We start from the raw sequence: 24,503 nt of genomic DNA, 5'->3' as shown, positions 1-24,503 counted from the left end.
GGATGAAAAGCAAGGAATACAGACATTCTTGAAATATTAACAAGCATTTTACTATGATAATAGATTAATAGGCAAGCTAATTGGAATAAGGTTCCTGACACAGTTCAACTTAAGATATGAATTTGTTTTTACAACACAAAGTTCTCTTTCCAAATTGCCAGTGTATATGTGCCTTTTTTAATGGACTGATATGTCCAAAGCTCCATATTTCAATAAGGAAAGAACCAACTGTCAGCACTTCATAATAATGAAAGCCATCGATTTCACATAGTAAAAGAGCTTTTATTGGTCTATGAAAAAATGCAGCTAAAAACTCGCAGAGTATTTTTCTAATTAGTGGACTTTGGGAATTTAAGAATAATGTTCCAAAAGCACCTGCAGTTAAATTCTAAGCAAATGTTGTTACTCTAAGCAGTATATCAGTGGGACTTTGAACACTAAAATTGTGATGTCGCTATTTTTGACATCACCACCTGGTGTATTACGGAAATACCTGTGTTACTAGTGACAAAGTCTTGAATCTTGCCAGCTATTTGGCATTACATTCCAGTAGAGGGAATTGCAACACAGGGAAGAATACAATAGAAATAACACCTCCAAAAATTATATTCCAAATATAGACCAGATTTCTTTGCTAAACAGTCAAGAACAGCAAAGCATCTTGAGACATTTGCCATCAGTTGATTGGGCTGAATTTTCAGCATGCATTCCAGGGGCTCATCGGTTCCTTCCAGGCACCATGCCTCCAATTTGGGCAGCTGCCCTTAGGTTCACAATGAGGCCTCATAGAATACAAACCAGGCAATTAAGCTCCCAGTGGGGAAAACAGAGGAGAATGAACACATGATCTACAGTTTTTTCAGAATTTTTCTGAAAAAATCTCACAATTTTTCATTGAAATAAAAAATATATGTGCACTTAAGTACATATAACCTATGATTTAAGTAATATCATTTGTACAAAATTTAAAGCAATGCAACAATAAATGCATTTTCTCATCTCTGTGTTCTTCCTTCTGCTTAAAAACTTCCTTTTAGCTTTCTCTGCCTGAGACACTGCCACTTTTTCAAGAAGAAGCTTAAACAGCACCTGAACATGGGGCCTGCCATGAGTGAAATGAGTTGCTCTTTCACCTGAGTTTTGTATAAGTATAGATAGATGATAGATAGATAGATAGATAGATAGATAGATAGATAGATAGATAGATAGATAGATTGATGGATCACTAGATAGATTTTTTTTGTCTCCCACCATTGCTCCCACAATGGGGTGCATTTCTCACCTGCAGAAATCTACATTTTAGAATTGTGCATCAAAGTTTGCTGAATGAATTAACTGCTAGATGAGACATTGTCATCATATCTATCAATCACTTTTTCAGTTTTCACTATATGCCAATAAGTGTTTCACATGTCTTATTTAATTCTTACTTAACTACATAAGCCAGAGACTGCAATTATTCCCATTTTACAGATGAGGAAACTGAAATTAAACAAATTATAATAACTTGCCTAAGGTTACACAGTTAATGGGAAAAGGATTCCAATGCTGGACTGTCTGATTCTAACCCTATGCACTGAGCCACTAACTTATTTGCTGCCTTTGTTTACAACTCTGCTAAGGTAATAAATAGTTAACAGAGAAAACCATGAATGACATAGTTCTTTTTTGCCACAGCCCTCTATCCTAAATTATTGCCATAAGACCTCAGAAGTAAATACAAGTATCTAAAATATCGCAAGACTGCAGCCCTCATCTTACCCTGGCCATATCCAACAGCTCTGGTTAACAATGATAGATTATGTTTATCATATATATTTGCATATTATTGCTATATAAATGACACCAGGAGCCACAGGAAAATATGGATAGTTCAACTTGAGCTTCTGTTAAATCCTTAAGACGTATTGTCAAAAATCAACACCCAAGGTACTAAAGAACTGTTGGTGACATGCCCTACACACCCTGGGAGCCGTGCCTTTGCAAGCGTTGCTGGCAGATACCACTGCGCTACAGAGCAGACATGACACAGACCTTCTGATCCCATCATTCATGACTGACACCCAGACTTCTCTTGACAATATTTCACTAGGGGAAAAGGGCACAAAAAGTCAATGCAGACAGATTCAGTGGACAAAATACCTTCTCGATCCTCTTCTAGTATTTGCTAAGTCTAAGTGGAATGAAATTATTCCAGAGAGAGTGCCTTATCATTTAGGGAGCCAGGCAGACACTTGAATATGGAATGGCATTGTCGTAGCGAGAAGACTGTCATGTCTTACAAAGGCAGTTTCCTGAAAATATGTGATTTAAGGAATACTATGTGGTCTGCATATCATTTCAACCTCCATGATGAGCTATGTGAATGCCAAAATGGACAACCTTGCTATTCATAAATCCCTTAGTTGCAAATGAAGGAAATGAAAGTGCCGACAATCTGGGCTGCAAACCACAGGTATTGAGTATGTGACTTCAAGAGAGGTTAGCACTATGGAGAGCTGTGTGGAGATTTCTTGAACTACTAAACATAGAGCTTCCATATGATCCAGCAATCCCACTCCTAGGTATTTGCCCAAAGGACACAGATACAGTAATTCCAAAGGGCACCTGCACCCCTATATTTATAGGAGCACTATTTACAATAGCTAAGCTATGGAAGCAACCCAAATGCCCAAAAATAGATGACTGGATCAAGAAGATGTGGTACATATATACCATGGAATATTACTCAGCAATCAAAAAAGATAAACACATGCAGTCTGCAGCAACATGGATGGAGCTGGAAGGGACCATGCTCAGCGAAATAAGCCAGAAAGAAAAAGAAAAATACCGGTTGGTCTCACTCATAGCAGGAATTTAGAAAACCTAAATAAGAGACCAGGAAAAAGACTAATCAATACAAAGTAAAAATCAAAATCACAAGCAACTATAAACCAGAGACACACTACGGAGGGGGGAGGGTGGGGAGGGGAAAGGAAAAACTAGAGTCAAAATAAGGGGGGAGGTGCAATTGTATGGGGAATATAACCAAATTGAAAATGCATGCATTGTGCAAAGATGAAAAAAGATGTAAGAATTATATAAAATAAAATATTTAAATTAAAAAAGAGAGGTTAGGAAATATCTTGCCATTTTTGAAAATCTTTGTGCCATTTTTGAAAATCTGCCATGATGAAGGAATCACTTGCCTGGTAATAACCATAAAAAATCAACAGGACTGAGTCACACAGTTGAATGGGAATGGCAATATGACTAATCAACTGTTTTTTGTGCTAATAGTACATAAGAGTTGGCGACTTTTGCAGATGACACTGAGTACTGAATAAACTGGCATTTGCTACACTCCATTATATGATTTCCTAAATTCAGAATAATCGCAGGCCTTCACACATGGGCTGTTGTCAACTGTTTTCATGGAAAACATTCCCAGATGTGCTGCAGGTAGTGTGATCCAAAAAAAAAAAAAAAAGGCAACTAATCCTTTCTGCAATAACAATATGATTGGCATCCTTTATGGGCAGATAACTCATGTGATGCGAACAGCTTGAATTCATCAGGCAATTTTTCAACTATATACCACCTCCAGTTCCAGTTTAAAATATAAGCCAATCTGGGATTTTGTACACTAAAAAAACAACTTGATCAATCTGTATAGGAGGATCACTGAGGGCTCTTACAACCACAATTTTTAGAACTTCCTTTACGTAGTAACTTTGGTTGTAAGGGAGCAGATAGTTCAAATAGCAGCACTTAAGTTTCTCTTCCTGGCTTGTAGATGAGCATTAAATTAAAAGAATGAAACAAAACACATGTGGTGTTCCACACCACATGTGTGATAAAACAATTAAAGGTGTTAGCTTATTCTTAGAAAACAGTCCCAAAGAAATACATTAACAGCACAGAATGCAAAGGCAACACTATGGAAGTTATTACTGAGTCTCCACGTTCCCAGGAAAGCAGCAATGTCTTATTTTTTTCAAATGTATATAATTCAACTCCACCAACAGCACTTTTCTTTGCAAGTAAGTATTTGATGCCTCTTTGCCATCTATAAATTTTTTTTTAGCTAAGCATAGGTCTGCATGTAAGCCAGCTGCTATTGCTCTATTTAATGTATTAGCAGTCTCAAAACCCAGTAACCATGAGAGTTCTGAAAAGAATCTGGAGAGACAACCCTTACAGTGGAAAGTTCTTTATATTAGGCATTAAACTTGCATACTCCTCTTGTCTCCTGTTGGAAAAATAGCTGGCACTGTGTCACCAGAGCAGGCACAAAGCTCATTTTGAAACGAAAATATCAGGGATAGCCTGAATGGGAAGAGAGATCACAGGACTGAAGTAGGGGCTTATGGATGACTCAGAAATTTCCAATTCATCTTCTCTTCCTTAACAACAGGAAAAAAAAAATGGTAGACTATCAGACCTCTTTTACACAATTCATACTCTCTGAATCCATGATCAGAGCATCAATGAAACGAAGCATGACACCTAGAATCCTAAAAGGAAGAGTCTCCAGGACTTGCTAAAAAATGTCAGGAGAAGTAAAGCTCCTGTTTGGTTTTTAACTCAAAATTGTCAGTGGCTAATAAGTATGGTTTTGATACCTACAGTAATATCTCCACAATTATTTATTATGAAAAAGTAAAGATTTAGACATTACCAAGGCAATAATGATAGATGAGCAAACTGAGTGTTTGTCTGCTTTTGAACAACCTTGTACACAACGCTTTTGACTCCAGAAAAACATTACCTTACCAGCGGACCTTAATAGCATTTCATTTGGTGAGCCTGCCTTTGCTATACTTTTTTTTAAGATTTATTTATTTATGCATACAAGAGCTGGGGTACAGGACAGAGATGCAGGGGAGTGAGAGGATTCACCAGAGACAGAGTGGGGAACAGAGCAGGCAGAGAGACTGAAATACACTGCTGAGGGGAGCAGCAGGCGAGACAGGAGAGGTCTGCTACGCCATGTGGGTTTCTCCCTGGCCGGCCAGGGATCAAACTCGTGGGGATCGAACTCGTGCTGCAGAGGCTACAGATTGCCTCAAAGCGCAGTGCTTAACCCCATGCGCCACCAGGGAGGCCCTGATAAACTTCTCTATGACTCCTACTTTTAGATTTATATAATTTGAGGAATATGGCTTCTTGACTTAAGCCCTTAGTTTGTTTCCTCAGAACAAAAATACAATTTTTTATTATAAAAGCAAATAGCATAATAACCAGATCCAGTTGGTATAATATTGATTTCCTTTTACACATTCTTAGTTAACCAAAAATAATTTGGAGAAATTGGTCTTTTTTAAAATTTTATTTTTATATTCCCCATACTATTGCAACCCCCTTATTTTTGACCCCCATCTCTCCTTTCCCCACCCCCTCCACAGTGTGTCTCTGGTTCATAGTTGTTTTTGATTTTGATTTTTTCTTTTCTATAGTTATTCTTTTTTCCTGGCCCCTTATTTAGGTTTTCTAGACTGGAGAAATTGGTCTTAATGGTATTAAAAAAAAAAAAAACAACTTTTTTCAGATTCCTAAAAATCTAATCCAATTCCTTCTCTTATGTGTCATCACATTTTGGTGAAAAATTGGATTTGACTAATGAAAGACCTGAATTGCACAATTTCTTGTCAGTAGTGTTTGAGAATAGCTTCATTTTACCTAGTGGTGGCCGCCTGTTTTTTTTCCTTGAGGAAACAGAGATTAAAATATATATTTCTTTAAGAGTTCTCACTCATTAAAGGAATTAGTGAACAATCTAGAAATCACCGTATCTATGGATTAGTGCCTGAAGGAAATACATAATGGAGTGTAAGTGTCTCAGAGATGGGTACATACTTTGAATGTGAGGCATCAAAAGGTTTCCTAGAGTAGGAATCCTTGAATGAATTAGTTGAGCAGATAAATAGTAAAAGTCATTGTAAGAAGAATGAATAACATTCAAAGGCGTAAATTTGAGAACGCTGTAAGTTGAGAAAACTACAGAGTTGTTTTGAAGGGGAAAATAATGGGACAATTGTGATAGACATTCAACAATATGTAACAATGGCTTGTTGAACAACTATTGCAGGTAAAGTCCATCCTAAATAACTCCCTCTTACAACTACAAAAAGAAAACAGACAAAATTATAGGGTCCAGTGGACTACTATGGTGGAGGATTATGGGTAGGCATGGTGTGGTAACATATATCTGAAGAGATGTGAACCTGTAACCATAAATAATATACAGACCTGTAATCCATATCTACCTCAATAAAATTGCATTAAAAAATACTAACTTTAAATCACAGAATCTAATGGAAAACATAGTAGTACCTGGTTAAGACTGGCATCCTAAGCACTTCTTCCTGAGCCAAAAATATGTCAATGCAATGGATTAACTTGATAAGTTGCACTGAAAACATTACAAATCTTTGTCAGAATAATTTCAAACCACTCACAAGATCGACACCCCAAGGTATGTTCACACATTGACTATATGGCTGTATTACATGCTTCATGTGGAAAAGCTTCTGTTGAACAGCAGCCTTTCAGGCCCAAGGAAACAATAGGCTCTACCATAAGGTTATTGTGTTTCTCACATAAACCATAAAGCCAGATCTGATCATGGTACTTACAGTTTGCAACTTTCAACCTCCCAGTTAATATTTCCCAGTGGATTCTTAGACAACTGTTATTATTCTGTGGATGGTCAATCAGTGAACAAATGTTTATGGAGTCATCTCAATGTATAAAATGAAAATAGAGGAAAAGTAGACTTGATAATAAGGAATGATTGTTCAGCATCCTCCATTCAAGAACGTTATGCCTTCAAAGATAAAGAAGATAAGCATGTTGTAACTTGAATTATATCAATGCTACATTACAGTGAAAGGAGTGGCATCTGCTGAGATGCCACTAAGAGCTTGGGCAGCAGGCTAGATTGAATAATGTGGGAAGCTGAGCACAGAGTTAAAATGCCTGAGACCAAAATCTACCTGCATCACTTATGAATTCTTCAGCAAGATCCCTGGGTGTCTGTGCCTGATTTCCTCAATCTATAAAATGAATGGCAGTAACTACCTCATACACTTTTTAAGTGGATCAAAGGAGATTATATATCTTTAACAGCTGCATCTAAATTGGAATCTAAAGACAGCAAACCACTTAATAATCCCTCTTTAACTTTAGCCACTGTTCGATTTCTGCAACATTTAGTGTTGCATTTGTTACCTCATCTTTTCCTAGTGTTCTCCTTTCTTCACTTGTATAATTTTAACTTAAACTCAGAAATGTACATTCCTCCACTCTGGTATATTCTTTATTTATATTGCCTGAATTTGCCCATTCTATTCCTTGTTTACCATCTGACAGTTCTCCCATTGCTGATTCCTCAAAAATTACTGATGGTGACCACAATTTAATCTGATTTTCTCCTAGAATTCAGAACTGTAGGTAAATTCAATTACTATAATAATAAACTTTTTCTTTTGTCTTCTCTCTTACTCTGTTATGAGAAAACTTTTTCATGAGATTGCATTAGCATTTCTAGGTTAGGAAACATTCTCACTGAGAAAGAATAAGGGAACTATATGCACTGGGCAGTTATCTGGAACCAGTGGTTCTCTCCTTGCCATATCTTCTTTAGAAACATAATTTAAAAACAACAACAAAAAACATCCATCTTCACATTTGTGTTTAAGTCTTCCTAATCCTCACAGGCTCTTGCTGATCTTTTATGTTGGCCATGGGAATGTTCAGGGACCCAAAAATCTTTCCCTTGTCACTGCTTCTTTTAAGACTGGAATCCCCTAATGTAGCTTAGCAACCCAGTGGGTTATTTAGAAAGCTTGTCTTTTCTGTCTTCTTACAGCTATTCTGTATCATCTGCATTATTGGTGAAGTGTTTCTATCTTTCTGAAGCTAGATGTCTTTTTAGAGTCTCTGTGAGAAGCCTATTTCTACTTTTAAAACATTTATTTCTAAAGCATATGTAACTAGGTCCTGTATTTCCTTCCTCCACTCCTACTAATAATATAAATGAGTACTTTTCTGTAATATTTCACATTATTTCCCCATCATGAAATGGCTCTTCTTTCATTATTTAAGATATGATGTCCAGTGAAGGAGTCTCCCCTCGTTCTTCATGCTTTGTCAGAGAAGCCATAGAGCCAGCAGAGCAAGTCAGTAATTGTTTAGGTGCCCGGTTTTTAGACAAATGAGATCGGAAATGTCCAGCTGATAACTTTCTGAATCTCCCCTCACCGTAATGGTGTATTATGCTAAAAAGAAAGTCCCGACATAGCACTTAGGTAATCGATGGTGTCTACCACACACACTGCCATTCTAGCTTCCTTTCAGCCTACCTGCATGTCTTTCTGTACTTCAAAATTCCCACACCCTCGGAGAGAACAGAAGTGATTAAAGGTGACAGCTGTGGAACTTGAAGTCAAAAGACCTGATTTTAAACCTTGATTTTTGTCCCCATACTCTGATGGTATGATCATGGAACTCAATTTTTGTATCTTTAAAACAGAGATAATATCCATCATAACAGGTGGTCATGAACATCGAAGAAAAAATGAGACATCCACTACATTAGTAACTTGTTTTACCACAGAATAAATACATTTGTAAAATGAATACAGCAAATGTTGAACTATGCTCTTCTCTAGAAATCAGGTTGGGGCGTGGGGTGGTTGAGGAGAGGGGAGGGAGATTTAAAATCTACTGATTTCTGTGGTGCCTACTTTTTATATCATCTTTGCTCCTATAATCTGAGGAAACTCATTTGAAAAGGAACAACTCACCATGATAAAAGTATTCTAACATCACTCATCTGCATTCCATGTGTTTTTAACATAATTCCAAACATCATAACTTGAACTTTATGATTATTCCATGCTATTCAATATAGGTGATACAATTGAGATTATACTTACCTCCTTGTTCGTGTTCAATCCTCATGCTTCAGTTCATCAAAGTGCCCCTTTTGGTTAGAGTAGGTTACATAGTCTCTTCATGAAACACACATACCAACTTACACACATACAGGTAACTGTCCTTAATAATTAGAGTTTTATTCTAACACACCACTGTCCCAAACATTCTATAGCTCCTAGTGCCCATTCCCATTGCAGGGAATCTTTTCATTATTGCCATTATTCTGTCTAGCTCATTCTTTGTACGGCCTGTTTGTTTGTAAGTTGTGCTCAGACATCCTGGAGAGGAAGACATGAAGCCACAGAATCTCTCAGTCAAAAGACAAGAACTTTTTTCTTAAGCAGCTTCTCATTACTTGTACCCTCTGGGAGAAGAAAGTTTCACCATTTTAAGATCCTTTCATTGTGGTTCCTAGCTGCCAGAATATAATATCTCTGGGCATCTTTCATTCTCTGCCTCCCTGAGGGAATCAGGTCTTGATAAATAGAACTTGAAGATGAGAAAACTCTAGCATCAAAAAGAGATGGCCTCTCGATGCTTCCCAGAAGGTCCATAATCAAGTGCAGCCTACACACAGACAGGGATCTCTCATCACGTCTGCCACAGTGGTACAAAAATTCAAAGGAAGCTAGGTACTCAGTCTAGAAGTAATGACAGTATGGGCTCAGTGCCATCTTATTTCAGCTAAGTAAACAAGCAATACCAGTATGTTCAAATAAATCAGTATAGAACATTTTGTCTCCTGATTCTGATAAAAGAACAAATAAATGGTGGACCAGCCTTCATCCACCCTCCCACCCATCCACTCATTTCTATTCACCCATATCCTAGAATATTTGTTAAAAATGTCTTTACCAAATGCAATAAAGATCTGGGCTCTACATTTGCATTGTATTGCATGCTAAATGTCAGGTTTTCTAGTTGTTCTATTTGTAGTTAAGTGAGAGGCCTCAGGATTTGAAAAGATATAGACAACATTTTTGCTAGCTCTGGGCTATATCAAGTGTTGGTTTTAATAGCAGGCTAGATCTCAAAAAACATGCTGTGTAGCTGTATATGAACTTGGTTATTGGTTTCCTTTGCCAAATGAAATGATGATTAATCAGGACTCAGATGTCAGTTGCTTTATGTTACTTGTGCTCTTTGCTAACAGCTGCCTCTTTCAAGCTGTGATTCCTACATGTCAAATATAAACCTGAAACCACAATTTCCAGTAGGAAAATTTCAAAGTACTCATGGAGTGTACTGGAATATTCAATGTTGTTTCTGATTGAAGTCCACTTAGTATGTTATGTAACTAGAGTCAGTATAGAGATTGATGTGTTTGGAATATATAGGTAACAAGGAAAAATGAAAGCAAATGCATCATTAGATGCACATATAATCTATGTAGATATTTTTCAACATACATTGATGCAGTTAATTATTTTCAATAAGCAAGTGTCACTTTCCTTTTTTATTTTGCAATAGATAAAAGCAATGAAATAGTATTGACAAGTGAATTATAAGAAATTTAATTTTTTTCATTCAGAATAAGATTTAAACATTTTCAACAGTGATTCTTTCTTAACAGAAATGTGTATGCTTTCTTATATAGTCCAAAGCAGAAACAAATTCTTAAAAAGAAAAAAAAAAAAAAGAAAGCAAGTGTTAATTAAGCTTTTCAAAAGTTTAGAAAAGTATATGCCTAAAATTTTTAGTGGACCAAATAGAACTGATTTTTTTTGGCTTAACCTAGATAATAAATGTCTAATTTGAACTGTCCATGTGGCATACAGTTCCCAAATTAAACTCTTTCAGAGACTGCCATTTTTAGCAAAAGAGGGGGAAGTGAGAATTAGACAACACCCAGGCTCTTTCTATACAACTGCAGCCAAGTTGTCTAAAAACCGAGTTTGGCCTATTCGCTGTGGTTTATTATTTGATTGCACCACCATAGCGAGACCCCCAGACACTTAATAGCAACTCACTGAGGACTTGTGAACAAAACGGATCCTAGTCCCAGCTTTGGACAGAGTGCAGGCGAGAGAGGTTTCTGTGTTATTTCTCTATTAGGTCCTTTCCCAAAGCATAAACAACCAGCGTTGAACCTGCTTCTTAACATCCACGATACAGTGTCCAAGGAAGCATCTGGAAAAGTTCCAGGAAAGTTTAGTGACCTAGCAGTGGAAAAGCTGCTGAGAAAAAGGTCTGATGTTACTCTTTTTTTCAACTCCAGTCATTTACTTCTGAGTTTCTAAACCAGGTACTTCCCCTTTCTTGCTCCCCCATCCAGGTGGCAAACCTGCTAAGGCTCTTCCAGATTCCTCAAATAAGCTACGCGTCCACCAGCGCCAAACTGAGCGACAAGTCACGCTATGATTACTTTGCCAGAACCGTGCCCCCCGACTTCTATCAAGCCAAAGCCATGGCCGAGATCTTGCGTTTCTTCAACTGGACCTACGTGTCCACAGTTGCCTCGGAGGGTGACTATGGAGAGACAGGGATCGAGGCCTTCGAGCAGGAAGCCCGCCTGCGCAACATCTGCATTGCCACGGCGGAGAAGGTGGGGCGCTCCAACATCCGCAAGTCCTACGACAGCGTGATCCGCGAGCTGCTGCAGAAGCCCAACGCCCGCGTCGTGGTCCTCTTTATGCGCGGAGATGACTCGCGAGAGCTCATTGCTGCAGCCAGCCGAGCCAACGCCTCCTTCACTTGGGTGGCCAGCGACGGCTGGGGCGCGCAGGAGAGCATTGTCAAGGGCAGCGAACATGTGGCCTACGGCGCCATCACCCTGGAGCTTGCCTCGCAGCCCGTCCGCCAGTTCGATCGCTACTTCCAGAGCCTCAACCCTTACAACAACCACCGCAATCCCTGGTTCCGGGACTTCTGGGAGCAGAAATTCCAGTGCAGCCTCCAGAACAAGCGGAATCACCGGCGAGCTTGCGACAAGCACCTGGTCATCGACAGCAGCAACTACGAGCAAGAATCCAAGATCATGTTTGTGGTGAACGCGGTGTATGCCATGGCCCACGCCCTGCACAAAATGCAGCGCACACTCTGTCCCAACACCACCAAGCTTTGCGACGCTATGAAGATCCTGGATGGCAAGAAGTTGTACAAGGATTACTTGCTGAAAATTAACTTCACAGGTAAGCAAAAGGGTTTTAATCCTCTCCTATGATGGAAACAGGTAGAATCAAATATTTCTGCCACCCACCTGGAAGTCATTATTTGAGCTTCACGAAGGGACTCAAACTGTTAAACAAATATTCCAAGATGTAATGTGGTGGCTCTTAGATGGTCTTTTTCAGTTACTATCTAGGCTGGTTCACATCATGAAATTAAAAGCTCCCCTTAGGCTAGACTGGCCTGTGGTAGCTGCTTATATTCAGGCCACTCTGTATTTGCTCCCCCCCCCTTTTTTTTATTCAGCTGTATGATATGACACCTGCGATATGAGCATTTAATCTTTTGTAGCAGACATGGCAGCTCTCTAAGCAACATGAACTTCCAACTCTGTCTTGTGAGTGATTTGAGCAAAATAATCTCATAACATTCACAGTGGGTGAGAGAAGAAAGTCAGTTTTCCCAGAGCCTAATTAGAGGAGGAAATGGAAAGATACTCAGACAATGGTGATTTCCAGGCATTTGAGTTTATTTTTCCTGTTACACAGAAACATTCCCATGGCAGTATTAAGAGCTTAGGATTTTTTCTTAATTATGTTATAAAATGAAACTGTTTTACTGTGAGTATGAATATAAGCAAATTTAAGATTGGTGGAAGTCATTCTGATACAGTAGTGAACAAGCAAAGGTGTATTCAAAGTGACTTTTGCTGCCTCTTCATTAATTTCTAAATATAGCTTTGCATTTTATTACATTACTAACCTATAAAAAATGCAAAGTCTTTATTAAGTATATGTGATAACACATCATAACATATTAAATAGTATTATTGGACACCATAGAGTTTGATAGCAAAAATATCACAAAGATAAAATGCTTTCATTTGCATAAATCACTAATAATCTCCCATGCCACCGGGGCATCATTCTGGTCTACATAGTCCTTACAATTGATTTATCATCTAAGATGTGAAAGTCTGTAAGTGCAAACCATACTATCATTGGAACAAGAAGCACTTCTCACATCGCAGTTACAGATGATCTTTCAGAAACCAAATGACCTGAAAAATCACTAGGAGTATTCAGAGAGGCTCCCATGATCAGTGATTCCTATTCTAGAATCCAAACCCCAAAACCAGTCTTGAAATAAACACAAAAATCACTGGCTACATTTTTGCATATCTTTTCTTCATTCTACACATACTGCTTCCATCACTGGAATACTCTTAACCCCACCTCACCTGCCCTATATATTGTTGTATTGTAAAACTCAACTTTATTGATATCTCCTTTAGAAAGCATTCCTTGAACTTCCCAAACTGAGATAAACACTCCTCTTAATTTTCCATATCATTCTGGCATTTTGCTTTCCCTCATACCTCATCTAAATCCACCAAAAAGTTGGACCAATGGCTTTACTACTTACAGAGTCAGAATCCATTTACCATCATTTTAACTGCCACCCTCGTCCAAGCCACCAATCTCTCTAGCCTACATTTCTATAATCTCCTACTTGCTACTTGATTTTTTCTTGCTCACCAGCAACTCAGCCTCCACAACTCACTCCTTAGATAACAAACAGCCAGGATGTTCTTTCAAAACACAAAAGAGCAAGTTACTCTTCTACTCAAAAGCCCTTAGGGAGTTTCTCCTTTTCACTCTTGATAAAAGTCAAAATCCTTAGAAGGTCCTATGAAGTCCTCCCCCTTCTGCCCCCTCCCTACCTGTTTCTGCTCTCCTGTCACACCTTTTTCTCTCCCTCCTTCTCACTTCACTGCAGCTATTCTTGTTTCTGAACTTTCCACTGTCTGGTCTCTGATAGTAGATATCTCCAGATACCCCCAGAACTAATTAATTCTCTTACTGCCTTCAAACTGCTACTTAAATGTTACCTTCTCGGTCAGGCCCACCTTGGCAATCCTTAAAATTGCAATGCACTGCCTCCAGCCCCCACCACAAGTGCCCCTCTTTTCCTTTCATCTTTCTACTTTTTTTGAACACCATGATCTTTTCAGCTTTTCTTATTCCATGTTTTCATGTTTATTCATTATTGTGTGATCTTCACAATAGAGTATAAACTTGTCATTATCAAACTGTTCACCAGTGTTGCCCAAGCATAATGGGCACTCTGTAAATATTTGTTGATTATAGCACTTAACACCCTAACTCATATTTCCTTCCTTATCTCCCCTACTTGATTGTGAGTTTTTATTCAAGGCAGAAAACATGCTTCATCTCTGATCTTAAATACCGAATACATGGGCGTTATATAAATGGTTACTGAAACACTCAGAGATTGAGAAAAATGGTATATTTATGATTGTTTTGTGAAAATTGAATATATATGCCTTATTCATTAAAAAAAAATTTCAAAAAAGAAATGTATATGACTTCTAGAATGACTTGCTTTTACCTAACCACTCTCACTTAGTTGTGTTCTATCTTTGTATGTGAGATAAACTTAAAATGAAATATCATTAGCACCGGAAGTCATCCATCACTGTTGATGGATGCTGATGAAGCCCCCAGACAAGTGATTTTCCCAAGGTCATTTTCTGGCCAAAGGACCCTGGGACATTGATCCCAACCACCTAATACAGTTTCTGACACACACACACTACATATTAGTAGAATTGAAGGAATTCATTACTTTGGAAGGAATGAAAGACAGTCAATCAATAGGTTCAAAATATGATTCCTTTCCCCCCTTTTATGATCCTCTTTTTTTTTTTTTTAAAGACTTTATTGACTGGATAGCTGTTATAGAGCAACCCCGATATTAAACGGGTTCCTGGCTGTGGGTCCTCACCCGCGCGCTTTAAAGGGACTTATGAATACTCTACTACAGACATACACAAAAGGTTAATAAAAGGTTTATTTACAAGAGAAAAGGAAATAAGGAAAATGTACAACTCAGGGAGAAAATAGGGAAATAAAGTCTTTAATGCGTCCTACCCGATCCGACGACCTGGAAACCCAAAGTCACTCTCAGAGCTGGCCGGACGCTGCGAGCTGGCGGAGAGCCAAAATGGGGGCGCCCCAAAGCCCACGTGTCTGCCTTTATATCCACCTGGCTGCTTAACCCCACCCTCAGGTCCCAGCCACCTTCCCTTTGGTGGTGATGGGATTTGGAGTTCCCAGTGTCTTTTGGCTTTGACCTGGGGTGGGGGTGGAGTCCACAAAGCCTATATGGAATTAGCTTTGGGAAATCCTTTTCCCCCTAACATATCCAAAGCCCTTAGTCACTGCTCTTTTCTTTTTCTTTTTTTTTTTTAAAGATGTATTTATTCATTTATTTATACAAGCACTGGGTACAGTCAGAAGTGCAGGAGGGTGAGAGAATTCACCAGAGCCAGAGTAGGGAACAGATAAGGCAGACTGAAGAAGAAATACACTGCTGAGGGGAGCAGCGGGCACGGCAGGAGAGGTCTGTCGTGCCATGTGGGACCCTCGCCGGCGGCTGGGGATTGAACTAGCGCTACAGAGGCTGCAGGCAGCTTCGCAGCCCAGTGCTCAACCACTGCACCACCAGGGGAGGCCCTTTTTTATGCTTTTATGATCCTCTTAATGTCCCTGAGTCGCTTCCTCAATCAGTTGGTGCTAAGGAAGGTCATAAAACACCCAAACTTTGGGAGCTGAATCTTAGATCTAAAGCTTAGAATATTAAAAAAGAAAATTCAAGGCATTTTTTCATTTGGAAAATTTTTCTATGGGAAAAAGTCACATCATCCAACATTCTAAAATAAATATTTAAATAAGAATTAATGTTTGGTATCATGTGACTTCAAAATTACTTTGAATAAAATTCCATGAGCTTATCATATAAAAGGAAAACTTAAGCTAATCAAGGCAATTAAAAACAGAAGAAACAGAGAAGAATATTAAACATTTAAACAAGTGCAATGCTGCTGTCATTTTATGTGTTCATAGTAAAATACGATATCACTTACTTTTTATTCTGACACTACATCCAGAAAGTGCAATCAAATAAAAGCATAGAGTTACAAAAGGTCTTCCTCAAAGATAAGCTTGCCTCTAACTCCTGACTTGACAGAGTTTGTAGAAATTCAGGGTATCAGCATTATTATCTTCACATACTGAAACACATAAAAGTGCACTCAACTGACAGGATGGCATGGTAACCAGCATACAACTGATTCAAGAGAAAAAAGAAAGAGCTTCCACTTTCCGAACAAACTACCAGAGGTGTTTCCTGCTATCGACTGTCAAGTAGGCATTCTCTGGGAAATAACATTCATAACATTCCTCCACGTGATTCACAGGAATGGGCTAAAATGCTTGAGAATGGAGAAACTGAAAAGTTGATGTGTTAGGAAATGTTTCAAGGGTCACATAATGAATGGGTGACAGAGCAAATCATTAAGGTCCCAGTTAGTCATTTATCCCACAGCGAGGTTTAGACTTTATGCAAGGACATAGAGATACAACAATAAACAGGACAGACATGCCCTGATCCATGAAACAATTGTTGGGGGCTACAAGATTAGGATCTTGCCTAGGTTTTGTGTTTTGTTTTGTTTTTATTGGAAAATTATTGTATAACTCATGCTCAGGGGAAATCTAAACTCCCTAAAAAGATCTTAACTCCCAGGGTTTGACTTAGAAGTGAAGAGGATAACTACCTGTAACTGATGGGCTGGTGATCATGTAGGACTAGATAGGACACAGAGCTATAATAGTTTTGTTTGTTTGGTTCTTTTCTCTCTCTCTCCCTCTCTCTCTCTCTCTCTCTCTCTCTCTCTCTCTCTCTCTCTCTCTCTCTCTCTCTCTGTGTGTGTGTGTGTGTGTGTGTAAGAGAGGAGAGAGAGAGAGAGAGACATTCTTCTATTAGTACCAGCAAAGAGACCGACCACTGAGATCAGAGACAAGTAGCCCAGTAGAGATGGTCCAACCTTGATCTTATGTTTACAATTTTCCACATATGACAGAGGGGCAGAGGCAGAAAATGGGTAATCCAGCTTCTCTGCCCCACTCACCTCTGCATCTGACTCATCCTCTAGCTGCAGGAATCACTCCTGGTTGGGACTGTAATGACAGCGCAGGCCAGAAAGGGCAGGTTTTCTGGGACACCGCACTCCAAGGAATACATTTGAGCTGGCCCCAGCCCAGCAAGGCTCTCCTCTTGAAAAGTACAGGGCCAGCCAAGGCACAGCTAGGAAGCCAAAATGGTAATGGCCACATCTTTAGATGAATGGGCTTTGAAGTCCCTGAAAGAGCAAACTGCTCTTGATCTTGCTTCCTCCCCTGGAACATTTGTAGTTCCCACAAAGGCATGGAAACTTGTTCCAACTCTGCTGATCAAAAGCATTTCCAAAACGTAAAGATAAATATCCTGTAATTCTTTCTTTCCTTTTCTCTCTGGTCAGCTTCCTGGGGTCAGAAGAATAAGATTTAAACCCCAAAGGACACCACTAATGTGGTTACTTATTTGTTTATGCACCATGCATCTGTGCTTTGGTGTCTTAGAAGCTTGAGAAATGATTCCCATTCTAAGGTCACATAGTGGAGAACAGGGCCCTCTAGAAAACCTCATTTTCCACTTTGGTCTGTGATTTTTGCTGCTAATGCTGCTGCTTGTTGGTATTACTACGATATACAATTATTATTAGTACAATTTTTATTTCTCAGTCCTTAATCTAACTTAATTCATTTGAGAAGTCATCTTGTAATCATCCTTAGTGAAGTATGAAAGAAATGGATTTTACTACCTTACTAGAAGGGAAAAAAGTACAGTAAACATACCATTTCCTGTAAATTTCCAGACTTTTTTTGGGACCCAGGTATTTTTACAGGAATATCACTTGCAAAGTTGTGTGGAAATTTACGAAAATATTCTGAGTATTTTTTTAAATATAGCTAACATTTGAAAATAAGTTTAGCTTATGTTCTCTTGGGGACACCTGGTATTATCCTGCAATAACTTGGTCTTCTAAATGTTTTTAATCTCTGAAAATTCTGTCACAATTGACTTGAAAACACGTTTTCTTACTTCCATGTAACTTTCTGCTCGTACTGATTCTCCTCAAGATATTGGAAAGGCAACATAAAAAATAAGGTATTTTCAGTGGGTTCAGAAAAAATTGCTGAGCATGATGGCAATCATTTACTGAAATAGAAAACTTTTCCCTAAAGAATTTTAAAAAGATTAGATTCTCATGAAGCAAGAGATCATAGGAAATGCTTCTCAGTGTGGGGTTTAGTAACCCTTTCTAAGGAGCCTAGTGAAATCCTCACATGCCTCACTGCCTGCACAGTGAGCACAGTTTATGAAGATTAAGGATGCTGATGTTACACCCTGAGGGAGAGGCCCAGAGGAGGTGGACTGAAGAACCGGATGAGGGCTTTAGTCTGTTCAGGAGAATGAAGACGCCAGGCTTGCCTCCTCCACATATTTACAACAAAATTGTATGTAAATAAAAATAATGATCTCTGGAGGACGACCAGATGACCACTGTATGCATAAAGATGGATGATATAGCAGAAAAGGAAGAGAAAACTGAAATTTAATTGTATGTGGAGCATGACCAGGCCTGCTCACTCCAGGAGGAAAGAGGCAGTTGCCATAAGGAAACTTGTTGTTGACTAAAGGACTCACACCCACATAGGGGACTTAGAACCTGAGGACTGTGCTCCAGAGGGTGTCTGCTGCAAAAAAAAAAAAAAAAAAAAAAAAATATCTTCCTTTTCAGTGTAGATGTACACGGCAGGGGGTGGTTCTGCCTTGGGAGAACTGTAGGAGAAGGGGAGCAAAAACCCATGACAGCACCCCAGAATAGCAGATCAAAGGCCTGCAAAGTATATGCTATACTGCTGCCTAGCAGCTAGGCGCCCAGGAGATACCTAAATAAGGGAGCTTAAAGATGGTGGCCAGTGTAGGGTCTGTGTAAGGTGGGAATTGTTGGAATGAGTTAGTGGCTCCCAGATAGAAATGGCTGTAGCCCAAGCCAGTGAAGAAGGCTACGTTGGCTCATCTGTGCCTCCATACAGAAGAGATTCTTCTCAAAGCCAGCAGAGAGATTACGCAAAATGACTGCCTCCTCCAACTCCCCACTCAGGGCAAAGTGGAGATAGCAACTATATACCCTGATATCTCACTATGATTTTGTTACAGGGCAGGATGAGGAGCAGTCAAGGAACCCCAAATCTGCCTACTCTAAAAAGGTTCTGCCATCACCACCCTGCTACAATTTTACTTGCATTTGCTTTTGCCTGTTGATTAGTGTTGTAGAGTACCTTCTCATGCACCAGTTGGCTATTTAGGTATCTTTGGAAAAGTGTCTCCTCTCTTCCTCTGCCCATTTTTAATCGGGTTATTATCTTTTTTTACTACTACTGAGCTTTTTCTACATTTTGCTTATTCATGCCTTATCAAGTGGGTGGTTTGCAAATATTTTTTCCTGTTTCATATTTTGCCTTTTCATTTCATCAATTATTTCCTTTGCCTTACAGAATCATTTTAATTTGATGCCATCTCATTTTTCTATTTTTCCTTTTGCTGTCTTTGCTTTTGCTGTCAAACCCAAAAAAAAAAAAATGCTTTGCCAAGACCACTGTAAGGAAGCTAATACATTTGTCTAAGGTTTTATGATATCAGGTCTTAAGTTCCAGTCTTTAATCCATCCTGTGTTGACTTTTGCATGTGTTGTAAAATAGAGGTCCAGCTTCATTCTTCTTTATTTTTCTGTCTTTTGTGGTTTCATACAAACTTTAGGATTGTTTGCTCTATTTTTGTGAAAAATGACACTGGAATTTTGATGGGAATGGCACTGACTGTGGATTGCTTTGGGTGGCATGTATATTTTAACAATATTAATTTTTCCAACCCATTAGCATAGAATTTCTCTCTATCCATTTGAATCATTGATTTATTTCATAAATATCTTCTAGTTTTCACTGTATAGAGCTTACATCTTGGTTAAATTTATTCCTAAGTATTTTACATGTAGATGCTATTTAATGGTATTTTTTTTCTTAATTTCTCTTTCTGATAGATCATTGTTAGCTAATTTTTGTTGATTTTTATTATGTAACCACCAAACATTGATTAGTTCAGGTTTTGTTGCAGTCTATAGATGTGCACCTATAATAACGTCTTCTGCAAAAAAAAAAAAATTCTTCCTTTTCAGTGTAGATGCCTTTTACTTATTTTTCTTACCTGTTATCTTCACTAGAATTCAAATACAATGTTGAATAAAAATGGTAAGAGTGGGCTGTATGTCTTATTTCTGATCTTAAAAGGAGAAACTTTCAGCTTTTCACCATTGAATATGGTGTTAGTTATGGACTCATCATATCTGACCTGTATTGTATATAGGTACAACACTCCTTCTATACCCATTTTAACAAGAGATTTTTATTACAAAAGGATACTGAATCTTATCAAATGCTTCTTTGCTCTTATTAAGATGATTGTATTATTTTTATCCTTCATTTTGTTAATGTCAGGGGTCACATGGATTGATTTGTAAATGTTGAACCACTTATATCCCTTGATCATGGCATATGATTCTTTTAATGTAGTATTGAATCTGGCTTGCTAATATTTTGTTAAGGACTTTCACCTCTATGCTCCTCAGAGATACTGGTCTGTAATTTTCTTTTCTTATAGAGTCCTTGTCTGGCTTTGATATCAATGTAATGCTGGTCTCATAAAGTGAGTTTGTAAGTGTTTTCTCCTTCTATATTTCTTTGGAAGCACTTCAGAAGATTAGTATTTATTCTTCTTGAAATGTTTCACAGAATTTACCAGTGAATCCATATGGTTCTGGGCTTTTCTCTGTTTGAAAGTTTTCGATTACTAATTCAAGCTCTATACTAGTACTTAGTCTGTCCAGATTTTGAATTTTTTCATAATTTAATATTGGTGAGTTATATGTTTCTAGGAATTTATTCATTTCTTCTAAGTTGTCCAATCTGTTGGTGAATAATTGTTCATAGTAGTTCCTTATATTTTGTGCTATCTTTGTATTTTGAGTGGCATTGTAGTGTATCCTTATTCATTCCTAATTTTACCTTTTCATTGAATGTAGTTATACCCCTTCTAGGTAGGGTGGTGGTTGGTATCCCTCTGCAGTGAGCTCTGTGGTTGTGTATGTCTCCTTGTTTGCTACAGCATGTGTGTCTTGTAGAAACAAGCCCATTGACTTTCAGAGCTAGATATTTAAGGAGCCTATCCTTCAGGTGGGAGTCTTAAAAGGTGGGGTACTAGATATGGGGTCCCAACCCTTTACTCCTCAGGGAGAAGCTAGGAGATAGATAGAAGTTCCTCCCTGAACGTGTTTCCCTCTCTTTGCTATTTTGTTATGTGGATTTTCTTGTTCAGCTTCTGAGTTGTTGCTCAGCTAGTTTCTGGATTTCTTTCAGAGGGAATTGTCCATGTGTGGTTGTTCATTTGCTCAATTGATGTGTCTGTGGGAGGAGGTGGGTTCAGTAAGCTCTTATGTAACCATCTTTAAAGAGTGCCCTCCAGTTTCATTTTTATTTCAAGAATCCTAATGAATACCATGTGATTTCTTTGTTAACGGCTGTCTCTGGCAATTAATATTAACCTGCTACTTATCCATTTATTCATTCTTCCTAAAAGATTGACAGTACATTAGCAATTTTTTAAAATAGAAAAACTTAAAATTAAGGAAATTCAATTCTTTTCTGCAGTCAATTCAACAGATCATTTTTTTCTGTTTTATTTGTACAGTGTACCCAAGTGCAAAGGAATAGCTTGAGCACCATTAGGCTAAGTTACTTAGGTTCTTTCATTTTGACACAAGATTGCATTTTCTCTACAGTAGTAAACTGATTGACTAGCCTCAACTCAGGTCTCATGTTTTACCATAGCAAACTTCTTACTTAACTTATTCTTCATCATAAAGCAAACATGGACTTGGGGATCTGTCTATTGTAAACCTGGTATTATATAAGTTTAATGCTGATTGCTGTAAACCTAGTACTGCAGGAGAAAAACATAAACTGTAGAAGAGATGTGTGGATAGTGATGGCATATGCACAAAAAGAAGACAGTACCATCATAATTTAGTTGATATATTGTGAGTAAGGTAATTATAAAACTTTTCAGAGATTCTTTAGCATTCCGTGTGAATTAGGATCAAGTGCTACAAGAAATGGAAAAAAAAATGAGTATATAAGTCCTTTCTGCCCTCAAATAGCTTCACAACTAGTAAGAGCAGTATGGAATATAACTTTTATATTAAAAAGCACTTCATCTTCGGCATCTTAAGAGAGGGACAGGTACCATAGTTTGTAAGTACAAAGGGGATATCAACAGCGAGCAGGGGGTTGGTAAAGACTTCCTAAAAGACTTAATGTTACAGGGGCCTCCCTGGTGGCGCAAGGGGGTAAGCATTGCACCATGAAACAATCCACAGCCTCTGTAGCATGAGTTCAATCCCCGGCCTGCCAGGGAGAAACCTACATGGCACAGCAGACCTCTCCTGTCTCTACCACTGCTCCCCTCAGCAGTGTATTTCAGTCAGTCTGCCTGTTCTGTTCCCCACTCTGTCTCTGGTGAATCCTCTCACCGCCCCCCCCAATCTCTGGCCTGTACCCCAGCTCTTGTATGCATAAATAAATTTTTTAAAAAAGACTTAATATTACATATTACTAAGATTTCATTGGAAGAAGGAAAAAGAAAAAAGATTTTCCAAGTGAAAAGATCATTCCACACAGGCACGTTTAAAATTTTTTGAGGGCCTCCCCAGTGGCACAGCGGTTGAGCACTGGGTTGGGAAGCTGCCCACAGCCTCTACAGTGCCGATTTGATCCCCGGCTGCTCCCCAGTCACCGGAGGAGGGTCCCACATGGCGCGCAGACCTCTCCTGCCGCCCGCTGCTCCCCTCAGCAGTGTACTTCCTCAGTCTGCCTGTTCTGCTCCCCGCTCTGGCTCTGGTGAATTCTCTCACCCTCCCGCACTTCTGAGTGTATCCAGTGCTTGTATAAATAAATAAATAAATAAATAAATAAATAAAATCTAAAAAAAAATTAAAAAAATAATATTTTTTGAATGTATCATCTTTGTTAAGCCTGCATTAAAATTTATAACTCTTTTGGGCCTCCCCAGTGGCGCAGCGGTTGAGCACTGGGTTGCGAAGCTGCCCGTAGCCTCTGCAGTGCCGGTTTGATCCCCGGCTGCTCCCTGGCCACCGGAGGAGGGTCCCACATGGTGCGCAGACCTCTCCTGCCACCCGCTGCTCCCCTCAGCAGTGTACTTCGGTCCTTCTGCCTGCTCTGCTCCCCGCTCTGGCTCTGGTGAATTCTCTCACCCTCCCGTGCTTCTGACTGTACCCAGTGCTTGTATAAATAAATAAATAAATAAATCTTTAAAAAAAAATTTATAACTGTTTTGGAAACTAAAATTAAACAGTAGAGCATTGCCTGACTTTTTAGATTAAATCTGAAATGTACATTTTTAGTCCCCTTCTACTAAAACCAATGAAGTTCCAATCTCAAGAAGAAAAGAAAAAAAAACCAGGGCCTCCCCTGGTGGCGCAGCGGTTGAGCGCTGGGTTGCAAAGCTGCCCGCAGCCTCTGCAGAGCCAGTTTGATCCCCAGCCGCCAGCGAGTGTCCCACCAAAAAAAAAAAAACAAAAAAAACCCAGCATTTATCTATTGCTACTTGACTGACAATAGCCAATTTATATATACCATTCACTAATTCTCACAAAAAATACCGTCAGGTTAAGTCAATGCCATTTGCCCTATTTCATAGATTTAAATCAAGTTCAAAGTAGTTAAAGGATTCAATTTTGCAAAGTTAAGTATCCTCCATATCTCATATTATTTTTCCTAATGTCAAATTATTTTCCTCTACTGCTTCCTAAGGAGAAAGAAATAAGTTCATACCTAGAAAAAGAAGCTGTTTTATTGTCCTTTGGCTCAGCTTATTAGATGCAGCTGCAGTAATAGTAAACAATTCCCCGCAAATGTTCATTATCCATAAAGGAATTTGTTAACTTTTTCATTAATTGCCATAATGGTGTCTTCAATAAAGAATGACTCATACCAAAGGCCTCCAATTATATACTTCACTCCTTCCTCTGAGAGCATCAAATTGCACTAGATCAATATTTGCAATATCATACTCTAATTTCCGAGAATCATTTGTAAATTGAAAAAAAAAAAAAAAAACCAGTAATCGGGCTGTAGGTCATCATGTCTTAAATACTGTTTAAGACTGCAGTTTTCTTCCCTGTCACCTCATTCTCTCACTCTAATTATAATACTCTACATTTAATTAAAAGTAAATTGATAAAAGAAAGGGGGCAAACACTGGGTCTGAAAACTCCTCCAGAATTTTCACCCAAGATCATAATCATTTTGTAGGTTGGTTTGTTTGTATATTTGAAAGTTTTTCTAGTTTGTGTAGAGGCAGTATTTATTTATTTTATAGTACACATCACAAATAAAGTTTTCTCTCCCCCCCTCCCCAAATTTAAAATA

General features: G+C 38.6%; 1 protein-coding gene and 1 long non-coding RNA gene across 2 annotated transcripts in view; one reads left to right on the top strand and one right to left on the bottom strand.

Annotated features, from left to right (window-relative positions):
* The window catches only part of GRM3 (glutamate metabotropic receptor 3), a 204,769-nt gene that overhangs the window by 125,981 nt on the left and 54,285 nt on the right, over positions 1 to 24,503 (top strand). The window contains exon 3 of the mRNA XM_037510752.2: positions 11,198 to 12,053. Within this exon, the coding sequence (XP_037366649.1) occupies positions 11,198 to 12,053 (856 nt within the window). The remainder of the gene's footprint in view (positions 1 to 11,197; positions 12,054 to 24,503) is intronic.
* LOC129145334 (uncharacterized) overlaps positions 1 to 24,503 on the bottom strand; it is a 443,968-nt gene that overhangs the window by 366,483 nt on the left and 52,982 nt on the right. The window lies entirely within an intron of this gene.

The sequence above is a fragment of the Talpa occidentalis genome, unplaced genomic scaffold, assembly GCF_014898055.3.
Source record: "Talpa occidentalis isolate TD23 unplaced genomic scaffold, MPIMG_talOcc4v2.1, whole genome shotgun sequence".
NCBI classification, from domain to species: domain Eukaryota; kingdom Metazoa; phylum Chordata; class Mammalia; order Eulipotyphla; family Talpidae; genus Talpa; species Talpa occidentalis.
This window is presented reverse-complemented; position numbering and strand designations above follow the sequence as displayed.